Source organism: Ruditapes philippinarum, unplaced genomic scaffold, assembly GCF_026571515.1.
Source record: "Ruditapes philippinarum isolate M1 unplaced genomic scaffold, ASM2657151v2 ctg5332_1_1_1_1, whole genome shotgun sequence".
NCBI lineage: Eukaryota > Metazoa > Mollusca > Bivalvia > Venerida > Veneridae > Ruditapes > Ruditapes philippinarum.
Genome location: NW_026867302.1, coordinates 1 through 16,853, shown reverse-complemented (window position 1 = coordinate 16,853; position 16,853 = coordinate 1). Strand labels below are relative to the sequence as shown.

At 33.3% G+C, this 16,853-nt stretch overlaps 2 protein-coding genes across 4 annotated transcripts; one reads left to right on the top strand and one right to left on the bottom strand.

The window, feature by feature from the left end:
* Positions 1-330: 330 nt before the first annotated feature.
* LOC132735612 (adhesion G-protein coupled receptor G2-like) lies at positions 331-15,434 on the bottom strand (the record flags this gene model as incomplete). Its single annotated transcript, XM_060722590.1, has 9 exons — positions 331-377; positions 1,717-1,860; positions 2,076-2,275; positions 3,241-3,310; positions 3,610-3,872; positions 13,425-13,546; positions 14,078-14,227; positions 14,675-14,847; positions 15,149-15,434. Coding segments are annotated over 9 exons (1,455 nt in total), but the record flags the coding sequence as incomplete, so codon positions are not given.
* On the top strand, positions 7,017-10,065 carry LOC132735611 (heat shock 70 kDa protein 12A-like). 3 transcript variants are annotated; one of them, XM_060722587.1, is made up of 2 exons: positions 7,017-7,445; positions 8,029-10,065. In XM_060722587.1, the coding sequence occupies exon 2, from the start codon at positions 8,066-8,068 to the stop codon at positions 9,494-9,496; it is 1,431 nt and encodes a 476-aa protein (XP_060578570.1). In that variant the 5' UTR covers positions 7,017-7,445; positions 8,029-8,065; the 3' UTR covers positions 9,497-10,065. The 3 variants fall into 3 exon arrangements, with proteins under 3 accessions (XP_060578570.1, XP_060578571.1, XP_060578572.1); XM_060722588.1 differs by lacking the exon at positions 7,017-7,445 and adding an exon at positions 7,461-7,585; XM_060722589.1 differs by lacking the exon at positions 7,017-7,445 and adding an exon at positions 7,765-7,839.
* Positions 15,435-16,853: the final 1,419 nt, after the last annotated feature.

Genomic DNA, 16,853 nt, shown 5'->3' with positions numbered 1-16,853 from the left:
TCCTTTAATAACTCCGCGTGAGATGAAGCATGTTCAGTTCCAATAGATATTACGTCACAGGTTTCAAAAATTATCCCAATATTATACAAAACAAATTATAGACTTTGTACATCCGGCAATCATTATGATGTTGCTGAATCAATAATTCGCATCGATTAGATACCATTTTTGTATTGGGGGTTATTAAAATGGTGATCACCATTGCCATTATGTCTGTCCCCATTGCTGTGTACAGAGTCATTGCCGTTTGATTTAATGATTAAACCAGTGCTGTTCGTATTATCAGCTGATTGCTTACGTGGGCGCGAATCCGTGCCACTGGTCGTGCTCTTATATTGGGATTTCTTGCAGCAAATCTTTCTCCATGCCTTTCTTATCTGAAATAAATTGTCAAGTATTTTACCTGAAATTAATTTTCAAGTGTGTTGTCAAATACGGAAGCGCTTAAAGGACATGCGAGACTTTTTTTATTATCAACACGTGGCCATTTCATTTATCACCGCGTGGCCAACATTTAACTTTTTTACTTTTTATAAAAGCTCATGTCTTTGAGGTAATCCTTTGAGTATTGATACACGAGTTAACTTGTTATCTTTCCCTTTTTACCTTTTTTACCTCGTGACTACACGGCAATAATAAATATAAATTCCACATTTCTCCTCTATGCTTCCGTAGTTTAATGGTGAAACTTAAATTACGAAATGTAAGAAATGTTTGCGGGGGCTTGTGTAGACGTCGACCAAGTTAATAATTGGAAAAAGGATATGACAATTAATTAAAAATGAAACAACATGACTGTATGCAAATTTATAGGCAAAACAAGTAGAACGTGGGAATTTTCTAATTTTTTGAAGACTTTTTGATATGACATATGTCCCGGAAATATGCATTTTAAAAAGCAGCAGACATTTCAATGAAACGGACTATTTCTTTGTCATAAGTTATATCACATTGCCTTAAAAAAACATAATTCAAATTTTTATGTCACTCATGAACATTGTGTAATAATTTTGCGACAATTTTCATTGTAATCTTTAAACAAAAAAATTTAAGTGAATGAGCTGTGCGTCAAATTTATATTGCGGCCATTTTGAAAATGGTGGCCATCTGAGGTATTTTCATGCCCACTAAATTTTTGAAATCTACATGGTCTAAACATGATTTCCTGAAAATTTCATGTTTGTATCAACACTTACACTATTTTCTCAATTCCCAACTACTATGTATATGTATAAGAAATACTCATTGATTTAACTCGACGAGCAATTGTTTTCTTTAGAGTATGATTTTAAACATGGCATACTTTCTTTTCATGGTATAGATTTTATCATTAGATTTACAAAACACGTGATTGGGAAAACGATTACTTTGCCGCTTTTTAGTTTCACGGCTTTTATAAGTTATGCGATAAAAAGAAACATTATTATAGAATTTTAAAATTTAGCTCGTTATAAAACTCGCAACAGCCTCGTTTTCAGACTCCTTTCCAAGACTTGAATATAATATAGTCTGTTTCAAATGTAAATTCATTTAAGATTCTATACGCAACTTATGTCAGATGTAGTATTGTGTTTTCGGGGTTACTGAACATTTTAAGTCAAAAAAACCCCATCCTTTTAAACAATTGCGATTTTTTAATGGGGCTTTTAGAGTATATAATTGAAATTCATCACCCAAAAATGACTAAAAATTGATTGAGAGATGTCATCAATATACCCGGATTTTGTTTTTTCTCAGTGCTGTGAACAGTTAAGAAAATGAAGAAGGGCCCTGGAAGCGTTGAATATGGCGAACAAGTAATGGAAACACAATCCCTCGTGTTATCAACCCGGTTAGGAATCCGAAACACCCATGTCAAACCTGTAGTGAATTAAATAAAAAAACATTAAATACCGAGTTAAAAAATTTAAAATTATTAATTATTTTTGCGAGGACTCTGGCCAAAAATACCGTAAGAACTGTTTACAGTGAAAAAAGAATCACTTGTTGTTGTTTTTCTTTTTCTTTATTATTATTATTATTTCTTTTTTTTATTATTGCTTTCTCTTTGGGATAATCTTTGGATGTATACTCACCTAAGATTACAAGAATAGATACCCCGGCCTGAAAATGAAGGAATGCCATCTTCTTTTCGGACTGATTGGAAACCATGCCTTTATGCTTTCTTCTACATAAATTACACATGACCATAAAGAAAACAATAATGTTCGCAAAAATGATCACAGCAACGGGAATAATAAATGCGTACAAAAACGGTTTCCATGACAACCAGCAACTAAAATAAAAAATAGTACTTTTAGTATTCATAAATTTGTATGTATATATACATGTATTATGCTTGAATAGTATAGCAATAGCAAAGTGGCATTCTGCATATGTAAAGAAAATATACTAGGTGTCCGAAGCAGAGAAAATATTAATGGCTTTTTATATTTAGTAAAAATGTGATGGGTATGGATTTTAAAACGTCCAATTATAAATTATTGAGTTTGCTTCAAGTTTTGTGTTGGTCGCACAAACACTGTAGGGGTCATATGGCGACTTTCAAGCTTTGTTGGTGGTGTCCCTCCGTGCATTATTTCGGGTAAAAACGGGCAAGGGGAAGGGTAAGTGGTTTGAAGTCAACGTCCATAACCACTCGCCCACGGACGCCCTTGTCCCAATTTTTCACGCTGAAATTGGTAAAAACAACAACGAAACCCTAAAAAAAACTAAAAAACCGAAGAGTTACAGACATACATAGTATCAAATGGATGGCATCCTTTAGTGTAGAAATAAACTCTGTTGGTGACGGCATTTATAATACAAATGTATTAGACTTACCATCCATGGCCCAGATGCTTCAGCTGACCAAAAATGTATATTTGGTTTATACAGAATTTATTTTAGTTTCATTGTGTAGGTATGCTTTAAGGCTTAATAGACAGCACTTTCGAAACTCTGTCCTCTGAACCAACCAGTTACTGCACGCGATGAGTGTAAGGAAACAACTCTGACTTTGCCCCACTGACGGTGCGTATATTGAAACCCATGTCGGTAGCGGGATCTATTAAGATTATAATAGTCCGACGCGTTAACCACTCTGCCATCTCGCCACTGATTTATGTTTATTTGATATAGACCATGCGGAAAGGATTTCTTCAAAACGTTCAAAAGTAAACTGAAATTAATAAATGTATATTTTCATATTGCTTGTCGTATTCAAATTTTTGAAATGTTTAATACAACATATATTCTTACTATCCGTTTCCACCATAATACATGTCGTAGTCTATTGCAAGTACGATTATCACCGGAATAAGTGGCAGACCTGAAAAAGAAGAAAACAATGTCCACTATTTAGCAAAACACTTTCAGCTAAGTACCAAGATTTCAAGTACCAAGATTTCGTTACCATCATTTATATTGACGACAGTTTAAATTCGAGACTTCTTTCCGATGTTGTACATGCTTTTCACCGAATATAGCTCCAATTTGGTTCTCTATTCCTAAGACTACCTAAAGCATGGGACAAGGCTTAATAAAAACTATGTTATACATGGATGTCCGATGTCTGAATTTAATTCTTAAACCAATCACAGGTCTCCTTAGCAAAAACAAAAAGCTTACCCCATGCCGGTATCATTGTCTTGAACATAAATTTAGGTATATATGTTCCTAGAACCTTCACGAATCTCAGATACTGCAAAAGTCCTTCAACCAACATCCACAAAAAGGTCACCAGTATGAAATAATGTAGCATTGCCGAGACGGCTATACATCCTCCATACGACTCCGTACGATCAACCCCTACCAGAAACAAAACAGACGAACACAGCATAGCGACGCTTAAGTTGATAAGAACTTGTTGACCACGCCCATTTCTAAGATGTCTGAAAAGTACAGTTCTGAACAGTTCATTGAAAATGCTGGGCCTCTTAGAGGCATATCAGTGCACTCATTGGCTATACAATAATATATATATGTTTTATAATATATAAATCACATATCATAAAGCAGATATCCCACAAAATATACTTAGTGTACTACATGGCAAATATAAATCAAACTAGAACTGGTCCAAAGGACACGATGCCCCCACTGACAACATATAGCATATGGTATATAGTGAAAAAATCAAACTAAGTAGGGCCATAATTCTGTTAAATTTGGTTACGCAGCAAAAATTCCCTCCCTTACTTCCATCTACACATTAAGTTTGTTCATCCCTGGAAGTTTAAGCAAAAGTCTACCATCCGGTTTAAGAGGAGTTGCGTTCACAAAATTTCTATATGGTATATTAGTGAAAAATCAACAAAGGGCCATAATTCTGTTAAATTTGGTCGCAGCAAAAATTCCTTCCTTTACTACCATCTTCACATTAAGGTTGTTCATCCCTGGAAGTTTAAGCAAAATCTGCCATCCGGTTTAAGAGGAGTTGCGTTCACAAATTTCTATATGGTATATAGTGAAAAAATCAACAAAGGGCCATAATTCTGTTTAAATTTGGTTCGCAGCCAAAATTCCTTCCTTTACTACCATCTACACATTAACGTTTGTTCATCCTGGAAGTTTAAGCAAAATCTGCCATCCGGTTTAAGAGGAGTTGCGTTCACAAAATTTATATATGGTATATAGTGAAAAAATCAACAAAAGGGCCATAATTTCTGTTAAAATTTTGGTTGCAGCAAAAATTACTTTCTTTACTACCATCTACATATTAAAGTTGTTCATCCCTGAAAGTTTCAGCTAAATCTGCCATCCAATTTAAGAGGAGTTGCGTTCACAAAATTTATATATGGTATATAGTGAAAAAATCAACAAAGGGCCATAATTCTGTTAAATTTGGTCGCAACAAAAATTCCTTCCTTTCCTACCATCTACACATTAAGGTTGTTCATCCCTGGAAGTTTAAGCAAAATCTGCTATCTGGTTTAAGAGGAGTTGCGTTCACAAAATTTCTACATAGTATATAGTGAAAAAATCAACAAAGGGCCATAATTTTGTTAAATTTGGTCGCAGCAAAAATTCCTTCCTTTACTACCATCTACATACTAAGGTTGTTCATCCCTGAAAGTTTAAGCAAGATCTGCCATCCGGTTTAAGAGGAGTTGCGTTCACAAGATTTCGGGACGTACGGACAGACGGACGGACGGACGTACGGCGTGACGGACGGACAAGTGCAACGCTATATGCTCCCACTCTGTGGGGGCATAATGAAAGTGTACAATATGAAATTTGTTCGGTAATGGTCACGAGATACGATACGGCAATTTCCGTGATTTATCATACGAAACCCTTTGCTGATTACCCACAACCCTTCTGTAAAATAACAAGTGAAGGAAACTACTTCTATCATTTGAAATAAATGTAAAACTTCGCATAATTTAAATAATACATGCATGTATAAAACACACAGAGAGCCGCAGGCAGGAAAATAAAGTTTTTGACAAAAAAAATATGATTGAAAAATATGTCATCAGTTACAATCAATTTAAGATACCGACGGGCTTTTAAAATCACATCTGAAATACCATAAACAGCAATTTGGACATGAATGCAGTCGGAACAACTCGGTTATTATTCCTTATCCGAATACTGACGGAAAGGGCCGAGAAGTGGCGATTGACAGGAATTAAGTACCAACATTATACTCAAATATTTTTTTTAATTTACAACATTTAAGTCGACTTTATCACAATATAATATAAAATGAAATGGTTCAACAATTTGAAGCAATCACGTTTCATCGGATTACAAGAATATTTTTATTCAACTCCAAATTACCATATTCGGTCGGTGTATCAATATATTCATTGTGCTCAAGGCCTTTGCCGAAGGGCAAAAAAAGTGTGACTGAATCTACGAAGTAGCTTTTCTTTTAATATAGTGAAACAAATATATATTACATATTATTAAAATATTTTTAAAATTGACACATATTGTGTATCAAGGTCAAAAGTTAGTATGGCTTTTTTTAAACGCTCGAAGTTTTCAATGATTTTGTCTATCCACATAATTGCATTATTACAAATATCATAATAAAAAAGAAGTGCTATTTATCAAAGCCAATGCCGTGGATAATATATTTTAACGACTATAGTTATGAATCCTATAGTTAATCGTAATATAACAAAAATTACAAATAGAGGATATTTGTTTGTTTTGCATGTAAGATTGAAATATAATTTCACTGAGTGAACACCAGATGCCATATTTTCACGAGTGGCGTAGCCACGAGTGAAAATATAATAGCTGGTGTTCACGAATGAAATATATTTCAATCTTATATGTAAAACAAATAAATTTTCTTTTTATTTCATGCTTTTTAAGTGATTTTAAGTATTTTTTACTGATTTTGCCGCGTAACGTCGCGCATTCTCCATTGTGACGTCATCACATCATGACGTCACATCATTAATTTTGAAATATAGTTCTGTTAAATTTTGTCTAATTTTGTTTCATTTTTAACATGATGTATGGTGACATTGCCTTTCTTTTCCTAAAGAAGCAAAATTTACGCATGACAGCATTTATTTCTGCCTGTTACTCCATTTCGTTATGATTTTCTATTCATCCGCATTTAGATATAGTCCGGCTACAGTGAAAATTATATTTTATAAATTTCACTAGTGGTTTATCAGAATATAATCATCTGATATATTACAATAAAACACTGGAAAGCATGAAATAAATGCTATTTCTATAGGAGTTCAAATGATTAAAGTTATCATTTCACCAAATATGTATAATACGAGCTATACTATTTTTGAAATTTCTTATTTATTTATTTATTTATTTATTTATTTATTACTTGTTTATTTATTTATTTACTTATTTATTCATTTATTTACTTTTATTTATTTATTTATTTATTTATTTATTCATTAATTAATTAATTTATTTATTTATACTTATTTATTTATTTACTTATTTATTTATTAATTTATTTATTTATCTATTTATATTTATTTATTTATTTTATTTATTTATTTATTTTATTTATTTATTTATTTATTTATTTGCATACTCCATTCGATTACGTCGTATTTGTTTTTGAAATATTATAGTTGTATGAAGACCCGGTTTTATCTGAAGAAACTGTTTTAATTCATTAAATCTTATCTTCCTATTTTCTTTTCATCTTCCCTGTTCTTAATTTTGCTGATGACTTGTGCATAACCTATAATTTAAATCATTTTGTAGTATAAGCAAAAACTTAAGTATCTACTATTTATTTATTTCAAGATAAGCAGAGTGATGAGCTCAAGAACACCTATTGATCCTTTATCATTTTTAAACCGAAAATAGACGAGAAGTTAAGTATGATATATTGATTTGATTTTGACATTGCATTTGTTATTGTCGCTTAATAAGGTAATTGATCACTTTATCAGGTGATTTTGATTTATTTAAACCGAAAGTGCATTTGAAATAAAATCGTTTGGAATTGAATACATTGACAGGTAAATTTATTATTCATTTTTAGAAACCGAAAGTACATTTGAAAAATAAAATCAATTTTAAATAAATACATTGCCGGATAAACTTATTAATCCTTTTTTGAAACCGAAAGTACATTCGAAATAAAATCAGTTGGTAATAGGTAAATTTATTTATTTATTTATTTATTTATTTATTTATTTATTTATTTATTTATTTATTTATTTATTTTATTTATTTATTTTTGGAAAGCGAAAGTACATTTGAAATAAATTGGAATTGAATACCTTGTCGGTTAAATTTTTTATTTTTTGTTGTTGTTGTTTTTTTTGTTTTTTTTGTTTTTTTTTTTACCGACTTTGCATTTGAAATAGAACCACTTTAAAGCTAGGATTAGGATAACTAGGACAGTACACTGTGAGTAAACATTGATCGGTTACGAATCCTTCATGCATGGCTTAAACAATATGCATATTTTATACTGACACGCAATAATAAGAATAAAGGGTTTCATTTTTTTATTATGATAAACATAGTCTTAATCCAATACTATATCAATTACAATATGCGATCAATTTAAATGTTTAAATTTCTATTTTATTTCAGTCAAGTCAATAAAACTAAGTTTCACAAAAGCTGAAGTATGGGAAGTAAACCTAGTGCACAAAGACAGATAATTGTACCTTACCCATCTGAAAATGGCCAGAATTGCCCTGGTGAAAATACAGATTACACCGTATATACGGATAGCGGGAATAGAGAGGATTCAAGTTTTGGCGATCCCCTTTTAGTTACAGCTATTGATTTTGGAACGACATATTCGGGCTCTGTATTTTGTTTTAAAGGCTACAAAAATAGAATTTTGGCAGGGACGCAGGGTTTCTATCAAGACGATGAACGGATACCGACTGTTATTTTATTAAATCCTGACCAAACTTTCAATTCCTTCGGATACGAAGCGCAAGATACGTATAGCAAGCTTAAAGAAGAAAAAGCTCAATATTTTTATTTTGAACATTTCAAAATGGCGCTGTATAAGAACATGGAGTCATCATCAAACACAACCACTTTAATGGATATCAGAGGAAGACGAGTAAAAGCAAAAGATATTTTTGTAATGCTCATTAAAAATCTGCTTCACCTTGCAATGGATATAGTAAAGGGACTACAAACACGTGATATAGCCTGGATTGTCACCATACCAGCGTCGTGGTCTGAATCGTCTAGGAAGCTCGTACAAGATTCCGTATTATCCGTGGGAATAGAGGATAAAAATCTTCATTTTGTTCTTGAACCCCATGCGGCAGCCGTGTATTGTATGAATGTGGACACATCTTCAACTTCTAGTCCTATGTCAAGGCCCCCCAAAGAACTTCATTCTGAATTAGCTGATACCGCAGAAGAAACGGGCATAACAGTCGGAGACAAATGTATTATCTTAGATATCGGCGGAGGTTCAACAGATATTTGGGTTTATGAAGTAGAAGGTCAAAATGAATTAAAAGAAATGCATAAAGCTACCGAAGAAATTGGAGGCAACTCTGTGAATTCTGAATTTATTGAGCTAATGAAAGGTCTTGTGGGAGAACCCGTCTGGTCCGACTTTCAAGAAGACTATACTGGTTCCTATTACACGTTAATGCGAGACTTTGATCGGAAGAAACGATCGTTCTCCAATGATGTTGACAGTGTTACAATGTCGTTAGAAAATGAGCTTCTGCACGTTCTTAAAGAGACAACAGGAGACACGCTTAGTGACGTCATAACAATGATAGGGGCAGACGACAAAATAAAATTCAAAAGTCATCTCAATAAAGTAACTCTGGATAAAGAGACAATGGAAGAACTGTTCGAAAAGTCTGTTGACGCAATTGTACAACTAATAGAGAAAACTCTGCGTGTCTGTCAGAAATGGAGTGTACATACCATGTTTATGGTGGGAGGGTTTTCCGAATCTCCTTATCTAAGGGAAATAATAAGATCAAAATTTAGCGAAATAAGAGTTGTCTTTCCTGACGATGCAAAGCTTGTCGTTCTGAGAGGGGCAGTGATTTTGGGATATCAGTCACAATAGGCGGTACACAGTTTTAACTAGAACTCCGCGAGTCGGATGTGTCGCCTTGTGAACAATGTAGTTTAGGGGAAATGGCCAGGACAAAAATGAAAAATGAAAAATAACAAAGGGCAATAACTAAAAAAATAATAAGTGCAGAGCAGCAGTTTCTGTACACTGCACTTCTTATCAATAAGATCTATCATTCTATGATGTTTCAAGTCCATAGCTTTCATACTTGAGGAGAAATGACCAGGACAAAAATAAAGTAAGAAAATCAACAAAGGGCATTAACTCAAAAATAAGAAATGCAGGGTATCAGTTCTTATGCACTGCACTTCTTTTTAATGAGATCTATCATCCTATGAAGTTTCAAGTCCATAACTTTTATACTTTCAGAGAAATGGCCTGGACAAAAATCAAGTATGAAAATTAACAATGGGCCATAACTCAAAAAATAAAAAATGCAGAGTACCAGTTCTTGTGCACTGCACTTCTTCTTAATGAGACCTATCATCCTATGAAGTTTCAAGTCCATGGCTTTTATACATTAGGAGAAATGACCCGGACAAAAATAAAGTATGAAAATTAACAAAGGGCAATAACTCAAAAATTAGGAAGTGCAGAGTACTGGTTCTTGTGCACTGCACTTCTTAATAATGAGATCTATCATCCTATGAAGTTTCAAGTCCATAGCTTTTTTAGTTGAAGAGAAATGGCCCGGACAAAATTAAAGTATGAAAATTAACAAAGGGCAATAACTCAAAAAATAAGAACTGCAGAGTACCGGTCCTTGTGCACTGCACTTCGGGTTATTGAAAGAAGCATGCATACCAAGTTTGAAGTCAATCAGACTTATAGTGACTGAGTTATGCTCCGGACAAGCTTTAGGGGACGCCGACGACGACGCCGACAACGACGCCGCCGCCGACACCGCCGACAAAAGTAACCCCTATATGTCACCTTTTCAAGGCGACACAAAAACGGAAATCGATAGCATTACTTATAACGGGACTGAGTTTTAAGCGCGGAGATGACAACAAGTATATCTAAAGACAATACATAGTTACATAGTACAGAATTCATTTTATAAAATTAATAATACATGTACACAATTTGAAGTAGGGATGACGACTTTTTTTTAAATCAGACACAGCACAGTGAGTGAAGGAACTTATCCATTACTTTGTGTTGTCTTAATTTGTCACATTTGTTAATGCACATGAGAATTTGAAAGAAGCTGACAACGAAAATGTAATGTGTTTGAAGCATTCAGACAAAGTGCTTCAGTCAATTACAAACGGTAAAGTAAGCATAAAAATGGCTGTTTCAAAAACACGAAGGAATTTGTTATCTTAAAAATAAAAATATTCATTGTAAAATTATCATTATACAATAATTATGACTTTGGCAACTTCTGTGATAAATGTAAATAGTATTAGCAAAGTTCTTTTCGAATTATAATTGCCGACATGTATTCCATCTTATGAATAACAAATGACGTAATATTTATTGTTAAAGGCACATTATGCCACAGAAATCTATAATTTTTTTTATATTTTTTTTAGAAACTTTAAACGTGTGTTCTATAATGGATTTAGAGCATATTAGATGTTTAACAACTTCAAAAGTTGAGCTGAATATGCAGTAATGTGTAGCTACCTTTAGTAGCAACATGTAAACAAAGTAGTATTTTGACTTCCATTCAAAATACTCATTAGAGCAAAGTAACTAAACGATAGTTTATCTATCTATGTCGTGATTTTATTTTTTGTTTCTTTTGAAACTGTAACAAGATACAAAAAAATATAATATAGTTTTTGATAGAGAAAAAATGATAGCATTTCTGAGGCATACTGGGCCTTTAAATATTTAAACCATGTAATTTATATCAGAAAAGTAATAAACAAGAGCTTAATATTGTATTATCATTTATATATTATTTCTTATTAATTACATTTTACTACATTTATACTCTCTTGCTCAAATGCATTATTGTTTATTACTTATACAATTGTCTTTTGTCTAAATTTAATCATCATTTATTTTCTTTACATTAAAAAGCGCCAGCAGAATAGGACCATATTTTCATTCTTTTACTTCATTTCAAACTCTAGTCACTTTTCTTTACATGATAAATGGTACCTTTCGTATAATTCAGAAACTGATTTTGTGTTTTATTAAATATGTTAATTTAATAATGTTTGTTTATTGATGAAATTTAAATGAATGAATGAATGAATGAATGAATGAATGAATGAATGAATGAATGAATGAATGAATGAATAGATAAAAACAAGAGCACCGCTAGGCGGAGCATTATATGCCCGAAAGTGTTTTTTTTCTAGTAAGGATGAAGCATTCATTAGACATGGGAATTAGCTGTTCATCCTATAAAATTTTACAGATGTAGGTTGATTAATACTTAAGTCATTAATAATGACCTTAACCTTTGACCTTGTGACCCTAAAATCAATAGGGGTCTTCTACCTTATATGGACAATCATCCTATGAAGTTTGAATATGTGGGTCAAATGGAACCTAAGTTATGCTCCGGAAACTGTTTTCAGTATCAAGGTAATAGTGACCTTGACCTTTGACCTTTTGACCCCAAAATCAATAGGGGTCTTCTACCTAATATGGACAATCAACTTATGAAGTTTGAACATTGTGGGTCAAATGGAACTTAAGTTATGCTCCGGAAACTGTTTTCTGTATCAAGGTAATAGTGACCTTGACCTTTGACCTTGTGACCCCAAAATCAATAGGGGTCTTCTACCCAATATGAACAATCATCCTATGAAGTTTGAACATTGTGGGTCAAATGGACTTAAGTTATGCTCCGGAAACTGTTTTCAGTATCAAGGTAATAGTGACCTTGACCTTTGACCTTGTGACCCCAAAATCAATAGGGGTCTTCTACCCAACATGGACAATGATCCTTTGAAGTTTGAACATTGTGGGTCAAATGGAACTTAAGTTATGCTCCAGAAACTGTTTTCAGTTTTAAGGTAATAGTGACCTTGACCTTTGACCTTGTGACCCCAAAATCAATAGGGGTCTTCTACCCAATATGGACAATCATCCTATGAAGTTTGAACATTGTGGGCCAGATGAAACTTAAGTTATGCTCCGGAAACCAAATTGCTAACGGACAAATTGCTAACGGACGGAAACTGTTTTCAGTATCAAGGTAATAGTGACCTTGACCTTTGACCTTTTGACCCCAAAATCAATAGGGGTCATCTACCCAATATGGACAATCATCCTATGAAGTTTGAACATTGGGGGCCAAATGGAACTTAAGTTATGCTCCGGAAACCAAATTGCTAACGGACAAATTGCTAACGGACGGACGGACGGACGCCAGGGGGTATAACATAATATGCCCTTTCGGGCATATAAAAATTAATTAATTAATTAATTAATATGAATCATACACGAGTGAACCCTATAGGGGTCTCGTTGGCGGGGTGGTCACCGGCTTCAAGAAATTGCTGCTCACTGCTGTAGATTCAAATCTCGTTAGGCACTTTAGATTCTAACATGTGAAATAGCTGTGCAGCTAGCTTTATGAACGTCGGTTGTTCTACTCATGTGCACACTCATGACGAAATGGGCACCTGAGACCTTCCTCCACCTTTACAATGTTGGTGTGACAAACCCAACATAAACAAACTGACAAACCTTAGACCTTCAGAGGGTTTTTAAAAAAAAAAAACAAAAAAAAAAACAGATGAGCCCCTGTCACGACAAAACCAACATAATGGGTTTGCGACCGCAGTCTGATCAGGATCCATGCTGTTCGCTATCAGTTTCTCTACTTGTAATAGGATTTGTAAGCGAACAGCATGGATCCTGATCAGACTGCGCAAACCCATTATGTTGGTTTTGTCGTGACACGGCTCAGATATACATGTACATCATTTTAAACAAATATTTTACTTACTTAAACATCAGGAACGTCAAAATTGTGATCCCAAGGCCGATAATTGAGATAATAAGTCCAATTTTTGTAATGATGCCTAAAACGAGCTTGTCTGTGTCGGAGATATCCACAGCTTCCAGGTCCTAATAAACAAATGAGACAAAAATCATGTCTTTTTTACTAATTTGCCTGTACAATTTCAAAAATAACAACGTCTGTTACTGATGAAGATTTGATGTATAAAATAGTGTTTTTTACGTAATTCTATTATGCTTTTCCGTTAAGGAAATGACCCTAGATTAAGTTGGTGTATGTATAACTTTTGGTCCAACCCTTTTTGTATGTGCTTAAGATTTTTATGTTAAGTTATATTAATATATCATGTAAATATATACAATAAAATATTATAAAACCAAGTGCTTTTCCTATTGCTTCTGGGTTTGTTTGTTTTTTTTTTGTTGTTTTTATAAGTTTTCATTACATATAAATTTTCATTTCGAATTACTTAAAATATTTTTTTAAAAAACCACCGAGGCTTATTAAGTATTACAATTTTGTAACGCCGGAAATTTCTGCTTTCCATGTAAATACCAATAAAACATTCCGATTATTATGACGTCATAATTATTTTAAATTTCTTTTTTTGCAAAAATAGGAAGATTCTTCATACTTACTATGAGCACAGCAAAATTTGTAAGGTGGTTACACTTGCAAACAACTCGGCCATACTCGTTCGAGACTAACGTGCAACCTTTGGTATTCCAACCTCCGGCGTCTTCATTAGCGGAATAATTCCAGTAAGCGCACACAAGATTGTCGCTTTTCTGTAACAAAAAATGTAGTAAAGTTGTCTTAAAGCAACAAGGTAGGAATCAAGGTTAAAGGTAATAACCCTGCATTGACAAGCATACTTCACATTTGGACAAAACAACCTTTTGGACAAGAGCTTGTAAAAGGTCATAATGATCCAATCAAAATGTCAAACTTTGCTTAGTGTCATGAGTTTGCCGTCTACTTATGAATTATAAAAGTAGGTTGAAAAAGTTGCATTTAAATATACTTATCTATAGAATATTATTAAATTGATAAAATGAAAATACTAGTTATATGTATAACAGCAATGTTAATGATGGAAAGACCCATCAACCGATTACAACATCTATCTTTATAAACATTCAAATATGCTTTTGTAGCGACATCTACATATTGGTCCATCAAACATGCATTCTCTCCTATGTCAGGGTCGAAATCGAATTATACAAACGTCCTACCTTATAAGTGTAAAAGACAACTGTGACGTAATCATTTCCTAAATCGACGATTGGTTGGTTGTTCTTCGTCAATCGAGCTGCAGCCACTTTACTATTTATCTTAAATTTACTGCTGATTACAGAAAATAAATCCGTATTTCCGTATATTTGAAACGTTAATTTTGTTCTTTTTCCTGAAAGTACACTTACATATTTTCAAGTTGATTTTTGTTAAATCATATTTTACATCACACGACACCAAGAATAAAAAGTTTTTTATAATGAAAATTAAAGCATCTAGGGCATAATGGTCCTTTAATAACTGAAAAAATCCTTTCTTAAAAAAAGGAAATAAGTAAAGAAGTAATAATAGTTTGCTGAATCTGCTATCGGGATGCGGACGGTCACACCGGTGTAAACAGGGCAGTTACTGATTTACTTCAATATAAAGAAATGGTATAACTTTGTTTTGAAAATTAAAAAGTTGCTGGTTACCTTCAAGAAGTGACTTGGTCAGATAAATCGCCGTGTCCGTATCCGGTACTTCAACGTTGCCTGGTTCTCGAACTGGACTTAATTCATCCTTCTTTATCTCTATATTATCAGTTTTATCGAGACTGATACCAATCGTGACATTGTTTTCATTACCCGTCTGCTGCCAAATCTCGCTAACAACGAGATCTTGAATAAATTGGGCGTTACTTTTGCCAAGCAGAGCGAGATTGTTGGTTAAGTCGTCCACCGATAAAATTATTCTGAAATTACCAATTTGACTAAAGTTCTGACAGTTTCAGACAAAATGCTGATTCAAAAGGAAAATGCTGGAATTATAAATGAAATAGATACATATATCTTATGTATTTTGTACCTGAAATTTGAATATACATGTATATGATTTGATACTTAAAGTAAAATCTTGAGTCTGGTCAGTTTTCACTTTAACTTTGATTTATTTTTTACAATGCCACCCTCGAAACAAAATGATAGTTTCATGTTTTGAAACATACATGTATCTACCATCAAATGTCGAGTAAAGTCAATGGTAATTTACTATGTATTTACGGCAGAATGTCGAGTAACGTGAATGATAGCTTTACCGGTGAAATAAGACATTAGGTGTCCTTCCGTGTATTATTTCAGGCACTGACGGACAGTCGAGTATAACCACCGACGAAAGGTCTCTCACATGAAAGAAACCACTGTTCCTGTTGGGATTCGAATGTGTGTGTGTGTTTGGGTTTGTTTACCCTCGCCACCGGAAAGAGACCATATGGGCGAGCATATACTTCATTTATAACCTTTTAAAAAGGGGGAGCTGATGTTTAATTACTTATTGTTATATCCGTACATGTGTTTATGTGCATACCATATCCCCCATGACAGGGTAGTCTCTACGTACAACCTCTGCCATGGGAGGAAGATGGGGCAATCCCATACTAAGATTAAGAATTCTAAAATTAAATTATTAAAAAGCACTTATTTTAAAATTGGCCAAGACGTTTATAGAAGTTACCGTCTTTTATAACAGGTCTATCTAATATTTAGTATAACTAAATAATTTAAAAATATTACCTATAATTGTAGAGTTCGCATACTTGCGAAGAAGGCATGTCAGGAACGTTTTCTGACCAATTCATTGTGGGCTGATTATTTAAGTTGGTTTCTATTTAAATGTTATAAACCGTATACATTGGGATGCATATAATTAATTACATGTTTGTAATTAGCAGAGTTTGTTTTAAATTTTGTAATTTTTGTAAGTTCTACCGAACACCCGCTTTATAAAGTTAATTTTGATTGGTTTAGAGAGGATTGCCTCCTTTGTTCTCATTGGCCTAAAATTCTCTGTTTACAAAATAAGGAGGTCAATCCGATTTTGTGATAATTTGCAAATTTTCTTAATTTTCGGATTGACCTAATTCGACAAGTTTGTCGCGCGAAAGTGATAGAGATTTAGCAGGTGCCCGTTGCATCCAATGTATACGTGTTTTTACCAACTTTATTTCAAAATTAAAACAAATATGATAGCTAAAATGTGGTGGAAACGGCCTTATCTATTTATCACTGTCTCATGGTCTATAAATTATTATGCATCTAGATATACACACATAATAATTAATCTTCTATTACTTAAACAATTCATAGAAGAATAAGAAAAAATCTAAGTCCCAAATATGGCTAATAATAATAACTTGGTTTA